At 55.0% G+C, this 18,789-nt stretch overlaps 1 protein-coding gene across 1 annotated transcript in view; it reads left to right on the top strand.

Moving 5' to 3' along the window:
• LTBP2 (latent transforming growth factor beta binding protein 2) overlaps nucleotides 1-18,789 on the top strand; it is an 83,888-nt gene that overhangs the window by 63,795 nt on the left and 1,304 nt on the right. The window contains exons 11-35 of the mRNA XM_049770533.1: nucleotides 373-537; nucleotides 752-967; nucleotides 1,818-1,837; nucleotides 2,999-3,038; nucleotides 3,913-4,032; nucleotides 5,924-6,043; nucleotides 6,682-6,810; nucleotides 8,528-8,647; nucleotides 9,630-9,749; nucleotides 10,590-10,712; nucleotides 10,856-10,981; nucleotides 11,309-11,434; nucleotides 12,123-12,245; nucleotides 12,341-12,466; nucleotides 12,837-12,959; nucleotides 13,723-13,854; nucleotides 14,116-14,241; nucleotides 14,616-14,759; nucleotides 15,243-15,431; nucleotides 15,560-15,643; nucleotides 16,096-16,224; nucleotides 16,454-16,591; nucleotides 16,688-16,855; nucleotides 17,061-17,342; nucleotides 18,375-18,524. Of these exons, the coding sequence (XP_049626490.1) occupies nucleotides 373-537; nucleotides 752-967; nucleotides 1,818-1,837; nucleotides 2,999-3,038; nucleotides 3,913-4,032; nucleotides 5,924-6,043; nucleotides 6,682-6,810; nucleotides 8,528-8,647; nucleotides 9,630-9,749; nucleotides 10,590-10,712; nucleotides 10,856-10,981; nucleotides 11,309-11,434; nucleotides 12,123-12,245; nucleotides 12,341-12,466; nucleotides 12,837-12,959; nucleotides 13,723-13,854; nucleotides 14,116-14,241; nucleotides 14,616-14,759; nucleotides 15,243-15,431; nucleotides 15,560-15,643; nucleotides 16,096-16,224; nucleotides 16,454-16,591; nucleotides 16,688-16,855; nucleotides 17,061-17,342; nucleotides 18,375-18,524 (3,339 nt within the window). The remainder of the gene's footprint in view (nucleotides 1-372; nucleotides 538-751; nucleotides 968-1,817; nucleotides 1,838-2,998; nucleotides 3,039-3,912; nucleotides 4,033-5,923; nucleotides 6,044-6,681; nucleotides 6,811-8,527; nucleotides 8,648-9,629; nucleotides 9,750-10,589; nucleotides 10,713-10,855; nucleotides 10,982-11,308; nucleotides 11,435-12,122; nucleotides 12,246-12,340; nucleotides 12,467-12,836; nucleotides 12,960-13,722; nucleotides 13,855-14,115; nucleotides 14,242-14,615; nucleotides 14,760-15,242; nucleotides 15,432-15,559; nucleotides 15,644-16,095; nucleotides 16,225-16,453; nucleotides 16,592-16,687; nucleotides 16,856-17,060; nucleotides 17,343-18,374; nucleotides 18,525-18,789) is intronic.

The raw sequence follows: 18,789 nt of genomic DNA, 5'->3' as shown, positions 1-18,789 counted from the left end.
CTCAGTACTCCTCCCTCAAGCCCCTCAGGAAACTGACCCTCAAAGTATTGCTCCCCACTCTCCCCAGGCCCTTCTTGGGTTTGGGGAGACACATATTAGCTCAGCTCATGGAGATAAGAGCTATATCCCCACTCTGGCCCTCAGCCTCACTGAGAGCACTGTTCAGGGTTCTTTCATAGACAGAGAAGGAGAGAGGAGGTACTGGGATGTCCCACTGCTATTTTTTTTTTCTCATAACATTCTTCTGAGCATTTTCAGAATCCCCAAACCTCAAGTCTGAGACCTGGGCAGGGCTGGTCTGAACCTTCTGCTTCTCTTCTGTGGGCCTGGCCCTGCCCTGCCATCCAACCACCTGCCCGGTATCTGTTGCAGCGGACAAGGCCATCTCCTTGCAGCAGGGACTTTGTTACCGGTGGCTGGGGTCCAACGCCTGCACCCTGCCTCTGGCCCAGAGGATCACCAAGCAGATATGTTGCTGCAGCCGCGTGGGCAAAGCGTGGGGCAGCCAGTGTGAGAAGTGCCCCCTGCCAGGCACAGGTAACCTTCCCTCTCCAGCTCAGTGCTGGCACCAAGGGGCTGGTGGATGGCTCTTGAGCCTGAAACCCCTTCATTGTCCCTTACCCTTCCCCAACCTGGGCTCCCCAGTTTCCTTGTTGCCACAGTTGCTGCGGCGCCCAGAAGGGAGCAAGAGGGGGTGGCTTGGGTTCCTGCAAAGACTACGGGTCTCAGTGAGCACCCCCAAACTTTGCAGAGGCCTTCCGGGAGATCTGTCCTGCTGGCCACGGCTACACCTACTCCAGCTCAGACATCCATCTGTCCATGAGGAAGGCCGAGGAGGAAGAGCTGGCCAGACCCTCGCAGGAGCACAAGCATCAGAGCAATGGGACCCAACCCAGGCCAGCCGAGAGGCAGCCACTCAGGGGAGTTGCCCACACATGGCAGGAAGTTGGCACTACCCCTGCCACAGGTATCTGGGTTGTGGGAGGCCTTGCCCACCCCCCAGATTAAAGCATCTGAGGAGCCAAGTGTAGGGGTATCTCTGGACCTCTAGGTTCTCTTCTAGGGGAAAGAATGACCTTGGCCCTAACAACTTTCTCTCAAGGCCAGCATGCTAAGAAGGCTTCATCCTCTTTCTTTTCTATAGGGGGTTCTGGGAGTTGTGGAGGTGGGGCTAGGAAAGCACCCCAAATTCATAACCCTTTTATGCCCTGCCATTATCAATTTGGGAGGGCTATACCCAGAAGTGCTTTGGGATTACTCCAGCAGTGCTCAGTAACTTGGAACTCTCTCCAGCAAAGCTGCATGCTGCACGCAGCTTCTGGTCTGGCGCTTACAGCTGGACGTATTGAACTGGTGGATGGTGGCGAGTGTGGAGTGTCCTCTCCCCCCTTGTGGGACCTACGGGTCTGACAATTCATGCTGTGCACTAACTCCAGCTCAACCACTGGGGCCCAGGAGGGTGGGCTATGAGAGAGTGAGCCCAGTAGAGGATGGAGTCAGGCCAGAGCTATGTGACCAGCTGGGGCAGGGAGGATGGAGCCCAGAGCTTGGGTACTTGTACCCAGGCCTTGTCAGGCATCTTCTGCCTAGAATTCTCTGATCTGGAGGGCAGGATGGGAGCTTTGGGAGGGAAGAGGCAGCACAAGGAGATGAGGATCTGTATGGTACACTAGCCAGGAGCCTTAGGAGGCATGAGACTTCCTCCCATAGGTCATGATAGGTACTCAGGGGGTATGGGAGGAGGCTGGCAGAGAGAAACAGGTGGAAGAACATGGGCAGAGTGTTCTCTGAGCTAACTCTCTCCCTTTTCTTCCCAGGAGATGCTCAGGCTGGCCAGGTGAGTGCCCAGTATGGAGTGAGGGCAACTGGGAGCCTCTCAGACCATAGTCTAGTGTCCCTAAGAGTCCTGAGAAGGCGGGAGGAGAAAAGCTCAGGTCCCAGTTCCTGCAGGATTCACTTGGTGGATGCAAGCATAGGAGGAGGCTCGAGAGCCTGTTGGCCCTAAAGGCCCCAGAGCCACGACCCTGAGCCATATGTGAACTGAGACAGACACAAGGACTCTTCTATCACTCTGGCTGGCATCACTTGGCCCACAAGATCTTCCTCTACTGCCTGAACCTGATTTGGCTCTTTATGTTTCCTCTGGGGCTAGCACATGGGAATAAGATGCCTAGGAACAGCTTCAAACAACTGCCCCTGGAACAGGAAGTGCCTTTTGCTCTGGCCCAGGGGCATCATCCTGGAAACACATCCCATAGCTTGAATCTACTCCTCCCTACCCAGTCTTCCTCTCCCACCCTGGCCCTGCTCTCCCACTCTATTCCTAACTGTCCCCAGCCCTGTTTCTCCCCTAAACTTGTTCTGTTTCAGGAGAATAAATGCCCCTCCCCTCCCAGATCAAAGAGCCTCCTCATGTTCCTGCAGCCTCCAGTCAAGCTCTTCTGCTCTCCCTCCCACCTCCCCACTGCCAAAGACAGCTATAGGGAGGGGCTCCAGGGATACCTGCCTTTCCCTGAGACCTGAGGCAGGGTCATCTCCTCAGTCCATCCCCACTGCTTCTGTGACTTTCATGTTTGAGATGCAGAGATCAATTGTGTAAAACTTTTTTTGTTTGTTTTTGGGTCACACCTGGCAGTGCTCAGGAGTCACTCCTGGCAGGCTTGGGGGACCATATGAGATGTCAGGATTCAAACCGGGGTCCGTCCTGTTTGTCGCATGCAAGGCAAACATCTTACCGCTGTGCTATCGCTCTGGCCCCAGTTGTGTGAAACTTAGCAGCAGGACCTGAGCTGGCCCATCATGTTCCACATTTAATACTTTCAATCCATGACCTGAGAATAGTGGAGATGAATCAAATCAATGCCAAGGTGCCCAGCAGAATGCCCTATCAGGCATGGACATACCTAAAATGAGTAAAAGCACAGAACAGTGAGGCCTGGCTGTGTAAGGCAACAGGTTAGAGAGGCAACAAGAGTGATCTTGTGCTGTTTTTGTACAGGTGGAGACCAGTGTGACCCAAGTCCCTGCCTGGGTTCCAGGTGAGTCACTTCTTTGGCCAGTTCCCAGCACACCGGAAAGTGGGGGAAGGAGGTAGAGCAGTTACCCATGAAAGTTTAGATCTGACTTTGAGGTGATAAGTGACAGCTTTTCTCAGGAGCTCAGTCCCCTTAAGATGATCAAAAGTCACACAACACTTCACAGGTGTCTGCTGAGCTCCAGAGCCCTTCTGTGTCTGCCCTACATGCAGATGGTGGGGAGCGCTGGCTCAGGGAGGATGTGGGTCTCCTTAGTTTTCCACAGCTACTCCTCTCCTCCAGTGGTGCCCAGGCTCCTCCTGGCTCCTCCTGTGCTTGGGGGATGCTATGGTCCTGGCAACAGGCCTGGACCTTCTGTATGCATGACACATGGCATCTGCCCAGACTTTCCATCCTGCTCCTTGGAAATGGCCGAGGTTCTGCAGAACCCACTTGCTTGACCTTGGGGAGGGACAAGGAGGTAACGGGGCAAAGTTCCATCAGAAAGTCAGGCTTCTGTTTCCTCTGATCCTATGGGTCCAAGAGGAGGTGCCAATGTTTTGGCCAAGCTCTCTAACCTGTAAAGTACTTTGCAAGCAGAAGAGGTTACCACAGGCTCCAGGAAGCACTGGCTCTGGTCCTCCAAATGAGCTGGCTAGGGATAGAGACCCTGCCTACAAGCCTGGGCCTCTGTGCTGGTAAAATAGTAGTGCCAAGACCCCTAGAAGACCAGGTCAAGTTTCATGAGGCTAAAACCCTGGCCACTACCCCTGGTTCTTAGTCCACCTCAGAGAGAAGGAAGCATACTAGGCTAGCTGCTGGACAAGCACTTTCTGGGGGGCAGAAATGATAGAAACAGGGTGCTAGAACCCACCTGTCTCCTCCTCCTTTGCTGCAGAGGATGCCAGAGGAAGACCCGCAATGCCCCTGCCTGCACAGAGGAGTCCAGAGACCTCAACAGAAGTGCCAGTGCCCATCTCCACCCCCACTGATATGCAGGTGGCCCCGGGTCCTCCAGGTACCTACCCTAGCTCCACAGCGAGGGGCTGTTCAGACCCTCCACTACTTGGGGCCTCATGATTGAGACCTAGCCTCAGGAGAGCCAGGAGCACTGTTTGTTTGGGACACTGGTCCTGCATGGAGGGGACAGAGAAGGGGTCACTCAGAGCCTTCCTGGGAGAATCCAGGACCCCTCTTTGGAAGGGAGCTGCACCCTGCATCTGCTGAGTGCCAGGGCTGGGAAGAGGGTCGATACTGGGAAAGGGATGTCCAGGTTCTCGTGGCTGTGTCTGCCTGGGAAACTGTGTCTCCATTTGAGGCAGCTCCTGGGCTGAGGGATGCCCAGGTGTCCAGTGCTGTGTGGTGACCTGGACAAGAGCAACCAGGCTGATATTGTCACTGTGGCACCTCCTGTGGGCTCGAGGGTACCCTCCCGGGGCCTGAGCAGGGCTTAGTGTTCTCTTTTTTAGAGGGAGATATTCGGGGGAACCATTCTGGGGTGGTGATTCTGGGGGTGATTCTCAGGGAAGCAGTCTGGTGGTGCAATGGGAGGCCTGAGGATCCAATCAGTGCTTCTCAGACCCTAAATTCCTGGGGACTGCATGGGCCACCCTGGCATTGGGTGGTGGTGGCTCTAAGGCTGCCCCCTGGCAGTGTTGAGAGTGAACCAGGGTAATCTGCTTACAAGGCTCCATAGCTTTGTGCCCCAGTTGCTCCATGCTGTACCCCAACCTCAATATGAGATCTTTGGCCATGTCTGCAGAATCACAATCTGTTTGTAGAGCCAGAGCCTGGATTCCCCAGAAAAAAGGTTCCCTCAAACAGCTAGCCTAGCTATCTAATGGTCCTCAAAATTTTTAAACAGGGACCAGTTCATTGTCCCACAGACTGTTGGAGGACTGGACTATAGCAAAAAAACAAAAACTATAAACAAATTCCTATGCACAGTGCCTATATCTTATTTTGAAGTGAAGAAACAAAATGGGAACAAATACAATATGTGACCCGCGGACCATAGTTTGAGGACCACTGAGAGACTGGGGATATGTCCAGGTTCCATCTTAGGCCCCAGGAGAAAAGAACTTATGTTCAAGAAACACTGGCATCTCTGTCCTGAGTCCTAAGTATTTATTTTATGTATTTCTTTTTGGGAGATGGGGCACAGGCCCTGCCAAACAGATGCCAGGAAACCCAAGCCTCAAAGCCTGCACTCTGGGAGCCAACATTGCTTTCCCCACTACAAACTAGTTTTAACTGCAGCATCTGCTACACACCCCATCCCAGCCACACACCTGCTTTTCATTTATTAAGTTTGTTTGGGGGCTACGTTCAGTAGTGCTCAGGGCCTACTCTAGGCTCTGTGTTTAGAGATCACTCTTGTCAGTTCTTGGGAGACCAGGTGGGCTCCCAGGGATTGAACCCAGGCCAGCTATATGCAGACAAGTGCCCTACCCACAGTACTATCTCCCCAGTCCCATCAGTCTTCCTTTGACCCCATGAGCACCTCCACAGTGGATTTTTCTTCCCAGAGTTCCACGTCTCAGGCGTGCCCAGCCTCCTTGTGGCCTGAGTGGTCTGTGAGACAATCACACCCCACTCTGTATGACCCCCTGGCTGAGCAGTTTCACAGGGTGTTCAAGGCCCTTCATAGTGACCCCAGCCCAATTCTCCCCACGCATTCTACTCACCACATCTATTTGGAAAAATGGGAATGCTGGGTCTATGGGTGGAGCCAGGCCTGAATCAGGAGGCCTCAACAGGCAAGGCTGTGGATTTTACAACCCTGCATCTCTCAGGAGTGGGGCAACCATTCTGAACCCACCCTGGGTGAGCATTGGTGGGTCCTTTGCTCCCCACTCCATCCTGCCATATCTGCTTATATATAACTCCAGCCACATTTTTCTTCCTAGATATAGATAGATGCATCGCCAACATCTGCGGCCCCGGCACCTGTGTGAACCTCCCTGATGGATACAGATGCCTGTGCAGTCCTGGCTACCGGCTACACCCCAGCCAGGCCTACTGCACAGGTACCATTGGGGCTCTCTGAGGGCAGGGATATAGGAGGTGGTCTGGGGCAATGCCCAGAGGCCTCCCAGAAGAAAGTGGCACAATGATAGGGTGTTGGGGGGACAGTTTGGAAGGATCAGAGTCTTAAGGTCAACCTAACCTGAGACAGACCCATCTTTGGAAGTATCACCTGGTAAGATTCTGGCACCCAGAAAGGGGGGCTCATTCCAGTGTCCCCCCACCCCCATTAATAAGAGGGAATGGCACTGTCAACCCTGGAACTAGCCCACCCACACATGTTCACTGCTCCTCCTTGGAAGATCAGAACAATCCTGGACCTAAATGACTCCATGTGGGGAAAGTGTAAATCTAGACAGGTTCTTTTATGGATTATCTCAGTGACCTGCTTACCCCCATATTTCATACAAGAAAGAAACTTTCACTATAACCTCTGAAGAGAAAGGAAGTAGTCTGTGGGCCCTGGGAAGGTCTCTGGGACACAAAGGGGGTGCAGGAGATCTCCATGGCACAGTTTAAAGATTTTCACCTCCCAGCTTCCTCTGCTCCCACTTGCCCTCTGCATACTCTTATCTGGCTGTGACAGGCCCAAAGAAGGGGGTCACTGCTCTCTGTGATCCCAATTCTTCCTTCTGCTTAGATGAGAATGAGTGTCTGCAGGACCCCTGTCAGGGACGAGGGCGCTGTGTCAACCTTGTGGGCTCTTATTCCTGCTTCTGCCACCCTGGCTATGAGCCAGCCCCCTCAGCAGGTGTGCAGGCGTGCCAAGGTGAGTCTGCCCTTCCTTACCCCAGAATGGGTACTCTGTATTCTTCTGTTGGACTAGAAAAGGATACCCAGCCCCTGGGCTATGGGAAGTGCAAGAGGAATGAGAAGGTGACCAGGTACAAAGGAGAAAGAAAAAAAGGTAGCCATGGGACAGAGGATAGGGTACAGGAACGGAGCTATAGATGAGACTTGAAATTCCTAATGTGGAGTTATCAGTTCGGTCTGAGCCCTTAGTCCCCAAGGAGGGTCCTGATAGCAAGGAATCAGGCAAGCTTTGGCTGGGTGGGAAGGGTCCCTGAGCAAGCTTTGAACACCCCTGGAAAGGCACAAGAACCTAGGCAAAGGCACTTCACACACGGCTCTAAGTTCATACAGAAAACTCTTGCACTTTTTAGGGAGTAGGAAGGCATACCCAGTAGTGCTTACTAACCACTGGCAGTGATGCTCAGGGGGCCCTGTGGTGCCAGGAATGGAATTGGAATTGCATGCAAAGACTGTGCTCCAGGCCTTTAAAACATTCCCCAACCCCAGATATTCAGGGTCATTTCTGTGTCTGAATTTCCAGGGGACATGATGCCACCCTTCCTGATGGCCCCCAGAGAGTCATAATACAAATCAGGGTCTGACACCTGAGTGGTTCTGCAGTAGCAGGGCTTCTTTTGTGATTTTTGCTGAGTTGGCCTGCTGTACTCAGGCACTCCTGGAGGCCAGGAAAACAGTAAAGCTCCCCTCACCAGCATGGGTCTGGTCTGCAAAGACCAAACTCTCCTTCCCACACACAACCCTGACACTCCCATTCTCTTCCCCTGTGACTGGAGCTTCACAGAGTGTGCATTTAGTTTATTAGAAATGCCTGGAGAGTCATTGGGATGCAGGTTCCAGCACTGGCAGGCCAAAATCCCTACGTGTAGGCCAGGGAGTTTGCATTTTGTGCGTCTGCCGGCGACTTCTCTGAGTACTAAAGTTTTAGAGCTACCATTGGAGGTGGGCATGGCACTAGTAGGATCACACATGGTTCGCATAGCCGAGGTCCTGAGTTCCAGCCATGTCTCTGGGAATGGCCCTAGTGTGGCCCCCATAAAAAAGTACTTCCCAGATGGAAACACTTACCCAGAAGCAAAGGATCATTATCCCAGCCATATACTAAGAGCCTGGGAGCATTTTGGGGCATCTGGGTTAGTATGATAATACGGCATGCTTCAGCGGTTGGAAAAAATGCAAATGGAGGACTATGGCTTGAAGCCAGAGTCCTGACAAAGTGGTGAGAAGGGCAGTTCATTTGGGGGCAGGGAGCAGCTGTCCTGAAGAGATGGAAGGAGACAGCCATGTTGGAGGTGTGTGGAGAGTTCTCCAGGCCAGAGACAGTACATGTAGCAACCCTAATGGCCAGGGATGAGGCCACCCTCTCAGCTACTGCACCCCTGCCCTGTCAGAAGGTCCCAAAGAACCCTAGAAAGAGATTCTAGGGGTGCATTATGATCCCCTCAGGCCAGGCCAAATAGACCAGCCCTTGATCTGAGTGCAGAGATAACTCTCAGCAGCCCCTAAGGGACCCCAAAGTAGCCTCCCTTCAGAGCTCATGGCTTTAGCAGACTGGGATGGCCAGCACCCCCTCTATCACAACTGCAGCAGGGTACCCCTCAAGTTCAGGGTCTGAACAGCTGTCCCAGGACCTCCCCTGGGCACATCCCATGTCTAGAACTTTCTGTGTGTTTCAGACATAGATGAGTGTGAGCAGTCGGGGGTGTGCAGCGGGGGGCGATGCACCAACACAGATGGCTCATACCACTGCGAGTGTGACCAGGGCTATGTCATGGTGAGAACAGGGCACTGCCAAGGTAAGAATCAGGCAGCTTCTACCCCTCTCCCAGCCATACCACTGCCCACATCCGGGTCACCTGGGTCTGACTTCTGGGTCTAAGACTTCTTGATGCTCTGGAGAACCAGGCAGGCACCCTGGCCTGGGGCTCCAGTACCCACCCTGCTCCTGGGGCAACTAGTCCATGATTCTTGAGATCTCTTCAGCAGCCTCCAACAAGCGGATGTGATATCCAGTCCCCCAATGTCATTCTGTTGTCAGCAGTGTTGAGTGCCAGCTGGACCCTGGCAGTGGACTTGGAATATAGCTCCATCGAGGACACATTGCTCCTACCCACACACACATGAGCAGCACAGATCACTTGATCTACTGCCACAGGGTTGTCTGGGCCCAGCCCTGTTACCAAGGTGGTTGCAGGGCAATCTTGGGGTATCTATACCCCCAACTGGGGTGGCTCAGAAGCTGTGTTGAATGGGGGTAGAATCTGGCTGAGATCCTTTGGTGAGTTGGGGAAGGTTCCCCCACTAGGACACAGCTCCTACTTCCTTTGCTGGCACCCTCACCCCTCACTGGGGTTCAGCCTCACTCCTGACTTTAGAGTGAGTACAGGATGCCCAGTTGGCCATCATTGCCGCATTCACGGTCAGTCAACTCTGGGGCCTCTAGCAGCAATCTTACAGGCTGGCACAACTGGTGGTAGCCATCACCACGCTTGGAAATGATCAGGCGTTTCATTGGCAGAGACTGACAGGTCCATTGACCAGCCTGGCTGGGGGAGTCAAGAGCATGTCCTGGCTTCCTGCCCTGCCCGGAGTCAGCCTCTGCTGAGCTGACCTCCCAGTGCCTTCTCTCCCGGCTGGGATTGGGTGGGAGGCGGTATGGAGAAGTCTGGACAATGCTCACTTTTTCCATGTTCCCATCAGTCCAGGCACTGATACTCTCTCCCCACCGAGGGCAGGGAGGCGCCTGACTGCAGGATGACAGACAGGACTATTTTGCAGATGTTGATGAATGCCGTCAGCCTGACACCTGCCCCAGTGCAAGATGCGTTAACTCACCAGGCTCCTACACCTGCCTGGCCTGTGAGCCGGGCTTCCAGGGCCAGCGTGGCAGTTGTGTAGGTGAGTGCCACTGGCTAAGGCACAGAGGGAAGGGATTATTCCGAGGTCCTCAGGGTGAGCCTATGCACAAAAAAGGGCAGGAACTGGGCAAGAATCATCCCTTGGGGGCCATCATCTTCCATGATCTGGCTGGGCCTGAGACAGGGGTGCTCAGGCAATGGATACTTTGTCCTATGAATCAGAGGGTGGGTCCCCTCGTTTCTTGGCTGTATCTGCCTGGTAGCGATGGGCCCAGATGCCAGAAGCTTCTGTGACTTCCTCTTGCTGGGAGGCTGGTGCTCCAGAAAGAGACAACCCAGGAAGGGGCTTCAACTCTCCCGCCTCCCCCAGAACTGTCCAAAGGGCATCCTAAACAGCGGGTGCTTCTCTCCAGGGGCTGCTGCTGCCCACTCCCCACCCCCGAGTCCCTGCAGGAAGAAGGGCCCTGGCTTTTGAGAGTGTCGGGGGCGACACTGGTGAATGGTTGCTTTGAGGCACTGGAGAGGGCAGCCAATTCCCAGGCTCTGGGGCAGTCACTCTCCCTGTGCTGCCCACTGACCTCCCAGGCCTGTGTGAGTGGCAGGAGGAAGGTCAGAGAGATTCAGGCCCACTGAGGTCCCTTTACCACTGGGGTCACAGACAGGAATGAACCTGCCCCAAAGTTGGGGGTCTTGGCCCCCCTTTCTAGGTCAGAGTGGAAGCGCTTTATACGGTGAGCTGGTGGAGAGGGAGGGACTCTGTGGAGGGAGGGCACCCCAAGCTGCACAAGGACAGACCCTCACGGGGCACTGCCAGGCTGAGCCCCTTCATCGCCACATGAGGGAGAAGAGGCCAGTCACCCTCCTGGGCTTCCTCCCATAGACGTGAATGAGTGTCTGACCGCCGGGGTCTGTGCCCACGGAAGCTGCACCAACCTGGAGGGTTCTTTCCGGTGCTCCTGTGAGCCGGGCTATGAGCCTACCCCCTTAGGGAAGGGCTGCCAAGGTAGGCCGAGGCCCAAGCGCTACTCTGGCTGAATGAGCCAGTCATGTTGGGGATACACCAAACCCGCCCTGAGAATCCAACCCCGCCCAGACACCCCCACTCCATGGGACAGAGCCCCTCATGGATTCTCATTCCCACTACAGATGTAAATGAATGCGCCCACCGGGCCTCGTGCCCCACTGGCCTCTGCCACAACACCGAGGGCTCCTTCACCTGCTCGGCTTGTGAGAGTGGCTACTGGGTGAATGAGGAGGGAACCGCCTGCCAAGGTGAGCCTGGGCCTGGGCCACCAGGGCACCTGGCACACAGACTGTCTCCTGCCCAGAGAGTGAGCAGTCGTGTGCCTATGTGCCCTGGGCCCCAAAGAGAGCCTCGTGGATTTCCATGTTGGGGAGCCCCAGAAAAGGAAGGCCAGTGGCAGAGTAGTCCCGGGAGCATTGGCGGGTGGTGGTAGGATGTGCTGGGGCCTGTGGAAGGTTCTTAGTCAGGGCCTCATGAGGGAGCTGAGAGCATCGAGGAGTTCTGTCTTGCCAGCCTTCCCCCCGTCCCCTGTGGGTGGCTTCCGGGCGTCCCCCTGACCAGCTGTGTCTGCTCAGACCTAGATGAATGCACCTTTCCGGGCGTCTGCCCCACCGGTGTCTGCACCAACACTGTGGGCTCCTTCTCCTGCCAACCCTGTGATCAGGGCTACCAACCTGGCCCCCTGGGCCGTGTGTGTGAAGGTGAGTGTGGGCCATGGGCATGAGGGCATGGACGGCTGCCAAAGGCTGGCTGCTATCTTAGAGAAGGGTGTGTCTGAGCCAGGGAGGGCTGCTTCCTGGCCACAGGGCCTTTAGGTACCTCAGATGGACATAGGCTATGGGGGACAGCAGCTTCTCAGCTGCCCCCCAGCAGGAGTCAGACAGACAACGCCCAGCATAGGAGCTGCAGATAAAGCATCACGGGTCATTCCCATATGACTTCTGGGGCTTTCCGATGCCCGTTAAACCAGTCTTTGCTGGAGGCGGTGGCTGTTTGCTAACATGCCCTCCCAGTTCAACCTAAGGGCCAGGGATCACTGGAGCCATGTCACTTCGCAGGCAATGCTGGCTTCTCCCCAGCACCCTGTAGGCCAGGGGAAAGAACTTGGATAGTCCCTGTCTGAGTTTCTGTATGTGTTGTGTTTACTTCTGCTGCTTCTCAGTTATACCCAAGCCAGCTCAGGCATAAAACTAGGACTCGGGGGCAGGTCAGCCCAAGATAGAGGAACTAGAAAGGCAGGTGCCAGGAGGTGGGCATTGTGTGTTGGCTAGAGAAAACCACTGCAGTGCAGAGGAACCTTCCCAGTGGGCATCCTGCACCCCCTCAGACTCCCCCAGCCCTTTCAGCCACACCCTCCTGTGTGGACTTGCTCCTGTTGTACCCCCGCAGACGTGGACGAGTGTGAAGTGGTCCCGGGCAGCTGCCAGGGCGGCGAGTGCAGGAACACAGTAGGCTCCTACCAGTGCTTGTGTCCCCAGGGCTTCCAGCTGGTCAATGGCACTGTGTGTGCAGGTGAGGGCAGCTGAGGGTCCCCAGGGGTGTGGAAGAAGGGAAAGTGGAAGGGATGGCAGGGGTCACACAACTCACTGTCTGTCTTGCCCCTGCAGATGTGGACGAGTGTGTGGGGGAGCAGCACTGTGCACCCCGGGGCGAATGCCTCAACAGTCTGGGCTCCTTCTTTTGTCTCTGTGCCCCTGGCTTCACCCCCATGGACCAGGCCACCCATTGCCAAGGTGAGAAGCCCTGAGGGCCAGAGTCATTTACCAGGAGTGCTAAAATTTCATCTAGACTGAGATCAAGTGTTGGGGTGTGGCAGGGCGAGTGTGGGGTGCCTGGGATTGTGGGAGGAATGGGGCTACCCTGGGGTCCATTGCAGGCTAGCACTCTCCCTACTTCAAGAGTTGCCCCTCATCCCTGGGCAGAACCCCCATTCTAGAGAACCTCCCCATGACTGGGCCTCTCAGGCTGCCCACTCTGGACTCGCCCTCGAACTTTCTGGCAGTTCCCCACCTGGAGCCACTCACCATCTCCTAAAGTCCCAGAGGAAGTGGCGCAGGGTTTGGGAGCCAGGGCCCCGGTGCCTAAACCACATGTCTGCCCTAGATGTGGACGAGTGCGCAGGCCCAGACCAGTGTCGGGGAGGGCGCTGCATCAATACTGAGGGCTCCTTCAGCTGTCTCTGCGACACCGGCTTCCAGCTCTCTGCCCAAAGCAACGAGTGTGTGGGTAAGGATTTGCTCAGTGGCCAGGGTCTGCCACCTACATCCCTGCTGCCAGGCCTTCGCCCCCCAGTGAACTATCCAATGGTCAGTGCACTGACCTGATCTGCACACAAATGGAAAAGGGCATGTGACTGTGACCCTCATGCTCACAGAGAAGCAGCTAGTTTTCAAGCTAGACTAATCCAATGGAGCTTTATTAGCCACCACAGCCTCCATGACCTCTCTGGGAGAAACAGTTATGTCCACTTCAAAATTGAGCCATGATGGGACCCAAGTGATAGCACAGCAATAGAGCATTTGCCTTGCATGCGGCTGAACCAGGATAGACCTGGGTTTAATTCCAGGCATCCCATATGGTCCCCCAAGCCTGCCAGGAATGATTTCTGAGCTCACAGCCAGGAGTAACCCCTGAGCACCACCAGGTGTGGCCCAAAAACCAAAAGAAAATAAAAATTTTTGAGCCACGAGACCAAGGTGGGGTGAGATGAGGTGAGGACCATGCTCTGGGCAAGTCTATAAGGGTCCCCTCAGAAGGAACATCTAAAGAGCTCTAATGGCCTGGGGTGGAGGCTGAGGGGTCCCAAAAGGACTCAGAGTTCTCCTAGATGTTCACCTCTGCTAGATTGTGGGGATGATCCCTGAACCAGCTGCTTTGGGGGTTGGCACGAGCCCAGTAATTCAGAACAGATGGAGGAAGCAGGAGGTTGTTTGGACTAGGAGATGCCAGAACCTGACATTTCTTTCCCCTCTCATGGCTCTGGGGACAGATATCAATGAGTGCGAGGACTATGGTCGCCCAGTGTGTGGGGCCTGGCGGTGTGAGAACAGCCCTGGTTCCTACCGCTGTGTGCGGAGCTGTCAGCCCGGCTTCCACATGGCTCCAGCAGGAGAATGCATCGGTGAGTGGGCACCTATTATTTCTCATAAATCTAGCCAGATGCTTTTCTCTGGAGGATGTTTTCGGTAGCTGTTTGGCGTTTGTGCATTTCCTACAGCAGCAGGGTTTGCCGACACTGAAGAGGGGTGTTAAGGTCAGAGCTTTCTTGGCCCGCATTTCCAAGTTACGTTTTACAAAACTAGGGGTTCATAGATGTGGTAAATAAGCATTCCCAGCATACTAATTGTGGGTGTACTCTTCCTCTGGTCCCCATCATCCACAGACATAGACGAGTGTGCCAATGACACCATGTGCGGAAGCCACGGCTTCTGCGACAACACGGACGGCTCCTTCCGCTGCCTCTGTGACCAGGGCTTTGAGAACTCCGCCTCAGGCTGGGACTGCGTGGGTGAGGAGCTGTGGGTGGGCTTCCCTAGCACTGGGCAGAGGAGGTCCTCAGTCTTGGGGCATAACCCAGGTTAGCCTGCAGCAGGTCCTGGATATCGAGTGAGGGTGAGCGAGGGCAGGCCCAATTGTAGCTGGCACCTTGGCCAGGCAGGTGGAGAAGCATGGTTGTGTCCCAGGGGCAACATCTAGAGATGCCACATTTAATGGAAAAAGCCTTTGGCTGTGTATATAGGTACCTTCTCTCCCTCCCTGTGCCCCTATGTGCTCAGTTCCCCCTCTGCTCCTCCTCTGAGGCCATGCCTGCTTCTCCGGAGGGGATGAACAGGAGGGTGAGCAATGGCTGCCCCTGCCAACAGCCTGTCCTCTTGGCTGCAGATGTGAACGAGTGTGAGCTCATGCTGGCCGTGTGTGGGGCGGCGCTCTGTGAGAATGTGGAGGGCTCCTTCCTGTGCCTCTGTGCCAGCGACCTGGAGGAATATGATGCTCAGGAGGGACGCTGTCGTCCTCGGGGAGGTGGAGGTGAGCGCCCCCAGAGTCATGCATGCAGGCATGAGTCTTAACAGAGTCAGATCAGAGACCAGCTCAAACGAGGGTTCGGGGTGATGGCAGTGAAAGGAATAAGCCTTGGGGTCAGCACTCTGGCCTTACTTAGAGCAGATGTAGGGATCTCAGATCGGACCTAGTAGGTCCCAATACAAGGTGAGAGCTATCATTCCCATCCCACCCCACCCCCAGCACCCCTGCTTTCCATCTTGGCACCTCATCGCAGGCTGGTTGAGTCTTTGACTGGCTGCTAACATGGAGGAAAGAGAGGGCTGGGCATAGGTAGGCACAGTGGTGATGCCAGGGAGGGAGGCAACGTGGTCCTGGGGAGAGCAGTAGAATGAATGGGCATGGGTTTCAGAGTCAGGGTGCATGTTCTCAAACTAGAAATTCCTCCTAAGGCAAGCGGGCCTCTGAGGGCCAAGAAGGGATAGTAAAAAAGGGGCTCCTGTCACATAGGTCAGAGTGTCCCTGAGGCCCCCACAGGGGACTATCACCCTCGCCCCAGCCGCATGGAGTGCTACTCGGGGCAGGAAGACCAGCCCTGCTCCAGCCTCCTGGGCCGGAACACCACGCAGGCCGAATGCTGCTGTACCCAGGGCGACAGCTGGGGGGACACCTGTGCCCCCTGCCCCGAAGAGGACTCAGGTAAGGTCCCTGGCTTCTGAGCCCTGGTGGATAGATTCAGCTCCATGGGGGTTGGGGATTGCAAGGAAGGGGTGGGGCAAGGAAACTCCCCCATCTCACCCCAACTCAATCTGCATCTCCCCGCCCAGTTGAATTCAGCGAGATTTGCCCGAGTGGGAAGGGCTATATCCCTGTGGAAGGCGCCTGGATGTTTGGGCAGACCACCTACACGGGTAAGCCAAGGCCCTCGGCCCTGCCAGCCCAGCCTGGTTGGGATTCTAACATCTACTGGGACCTGGCACCCCTGGAAGCATCTACAGTATAACCTTTCTCCCTCACTACCAGGAGCAGCTAAATAGTGGGACCCACATTTTTTCGGGGTCGGGGGAGATTTGGGCTACATCTGGCTTACTCCTAGCTCAGGGTTTATTTCTAGCTCTGTGCTCAGGATCAATCCTAAGGGGGACTTTAGGAAATGTTTGGGATCTCAGACTGGGTTGACTGTATACAAATCAAGTGCCCTGCATGATGTCTTCTTTCTCTGGCCCTGGGAAAGGAAACTGAAGCCAGGAGAACTAAAGCGACTCGCCGAAGTTCCCTGCCTGCATGAGCCAGGTTCAGACCCAGCAGGCCTCGCATGTGTCAGCAGCCTCCGTCAACACTGTCTTTCACTCTTCTCCCACAGATGCAGATGAATGTATGATGTTTGGGCCTGGACTCTGCCAAAATGGTCGGTGCCTCAATACGGTGCCTGGCTATATCTGCCTGTGCCATCCTGGCTACCACTATAATGCTGCCCGCAGGCAGTGCGAAGGTGAGATGATGCCCACCAGCCCAGTCAGCAGGAGAGCATGCAGAGAGGGGCTGGCAGACTGGCATGCAGGGATGGTGGAAGGGCCTCCCATGCTGGGAGGGAGCAGGCAAGCTGGCACCTCTCCATCATCAGATCTAAGGAAAAGCCCTCTCAGGAAGGTACCTGGCTGCTGAGCTGGCACTTGAGTGATGCCTTCCCCCATATGTTTCCTGTCTTCCTGCCATCTCAGATCATGATGAATGCCAAGACACAGTGTGTGAGAATGGCGAGTGTGTGAACACGGATGGCTCTTTCCACTGCTTCTGCAGCCCACCGCTCACTCTGGACCACAGCCAGCAGCACTGCGTGAATGGCACCAGCAGCCCTGGTTAGTAGGTCTCTAGGGTCTGGGTAGGGGATGTGGGGTGGCAGGGCTGCAGGAGCTTCACTAGGAGCTAATGGGTCTCTGTGCCTGGGCGTTCAGAGGAGCTGCCGGACCATGACATCCACATGGACATCTGCTGGAAGAAAGTCACAGACTACGTGTGCAGCCAGCCCCTGCACGGGCGCCGCACCACCTACACGGAGTGCTGCTGCCAGGATGGCGAGGCCTGGAGCCAGCAGTGTGCTCTGTGCCCTCCGAGGAGCTCTGGTGAGACATGCAGCTGCACCCACCCTGAGGAGGGGGGAAGACATCTGCAGAAGGGGGCTAAGCCTGGAGCAAGGGGGATTTCCTCAAAGAGGCAGGGCTGGGAGGGGAGGACAGTACTGCCAAGAGCTGTGAGAGGTGGTCTCAGCACCCCTGGCCTTGGGGCCATCAGCAGTGGAGCAGCATTTTCTCTTCCTTTGCCCGACAGAGGTCTACGCTCAGCTGTGCAACGTAGCCCGGATCGAGGCAGAGAGGGAGGCTGGCGTGCTCTTCCGGCCTGGTTATGAGTATGGCCCAGGGCCTGACGACCTGCACTACAACCTCTACAACCCAGATGGGGCTCCCTTCTACAACTACCTGGGCCCTGAGGACGTCATCCCTGAGCTGCCCTTCTCCAACCCGGCCAGCCACACAGGGGACCACAGACCTGTCCAGGAGCCACCGCTGCCACCCTCTGAACTCCAGCCCCACTATGTGGCAAGCCAGCCAGGTTGGTGCTAAGCAACTGAGGAGTGGTAGCAAGGGAAAACACACAGCAGTCTCTTATGGGTCACTCAAGGGTTGACTCTAAATGTCCATGCCAGATCCCAGCAACTCCCTCTAATGATGTAGCCTGGTGTGGGGGCAGGAGCAGCAAGAGGCACTGGCCACAAGCAGCCCAGAGCATCCCTGAGCCAAAAAAAACCCGAGTACATATCTCAAACCATTTATGATGGCAGAATAACCTCCCCTACAAGTTCAAATTGGCTGCCTAAAATGGGAACTGAGGATATCTGGACACTAGCTTCAGGCATCAGATATTATTTTGGGGCTCTGGGTCACTACTGGTGCTTTAGGAATCAAAGCCTCCCTCCTGCATGCAAAGCCCATTACCTAGTCCATTGAGCCATCATCACTCCAGCCCCTCAGGTCTTGAACTTTTTATTAACACAGTGACACCAGTCCTGCAATTTGTGTTTCATTAAAACCACATGCAAGTGTGGACTGCCATGGAGCAAACTGGCTACAGTATGCTAGTGAGGAAGTTAAGCCTGTACATTGGTCTGTAATAGTATTCAGATCAGACATAAATGCCAGCCAGATTGGAGTTGGGCTCTTCTTCCAGGGTGGAGGTTTGCTTAGAGTAGATGGTCGGGCAGATCTAGGTAGAAGTTTTGGCTTGTGTTCAGAATAATCCTTTTTATTGCCAATCCTCTGATACCCCTCCAAGCTCAAATTTCACACAAAATATCCTACCACCAACCAAATAGTCAGGGCCTCCATAGACAGAGCTCAGGAGTGCTCAGAAGTCATGAAACTGTGACAGTAATGGATCCCAAAGTTCCTGGACCTTTCAGTCAGTGCATAGCATCTCTCCCTAGAGACAAAATTTAAGAGTAGCAACATGGGTTCTCATATCCACGAGAATTTTATGGCCCTCCCACCCACACTTCATGAGTGCCTCCCTGCAGCGAGTAGGGAAGGGGCTCAGAATTGAGCATGAGGTCCCAGCATCTTTCTCTTGCTGGTTTCCACTTACCAGAATACCAGGCTGGTTTCGAAGGCCTGCAGGCAGAGGAGTGCGGCATCCTGAATGGCTGTGAGAATGGCCGCTGTGTGCGTGTTCAGGAGGGCTACACCTGCGACTGCTTCGAGGGCTTCCACTTGGACATGGCCCAGCTGGCCTGCGTGGGTAAGGTTAAACTCTAGCGGCAAGGACACTTGGGGAAAGAGGCAGGCCCAATGCTCATTAGGGGATGCATAACTGTATTTAAGACAACATAATCCACTGCTGCCTCCTAGTGGAGGTGTGAAGAGCCAGCCCGGGTGAGCACCAAATGTCAGAGATTGGGTTTCGAAAACCAGTTTTATGAAGGCTCATAGAGAGAAAGAAGTGTGGCCGCTCTCCTGGGCACCGGATGACTTTGACCCTTGAACTGATTATTTTGGGCAATGAC

This window comes from Suncus etruscus, chromosome 3 (assembly GCF_024139225.1).
Source record: "Suncus etruscus isolate mSunEtr1 chromosome 3, mSunEtr1.pri.cur, whole genome shotgun sequence".
In the NCBI taxonomy this organism is placed as follows: domain Eukaryota; kingdom Metazoa; phylum Chordata; class Mammalia; order Eulipotyphla; family Soricidae; genus Suncus; species Suncus etruscus.
This window is presented reverse-complemented; position numbering and strand designations above follow the sequence as displayed.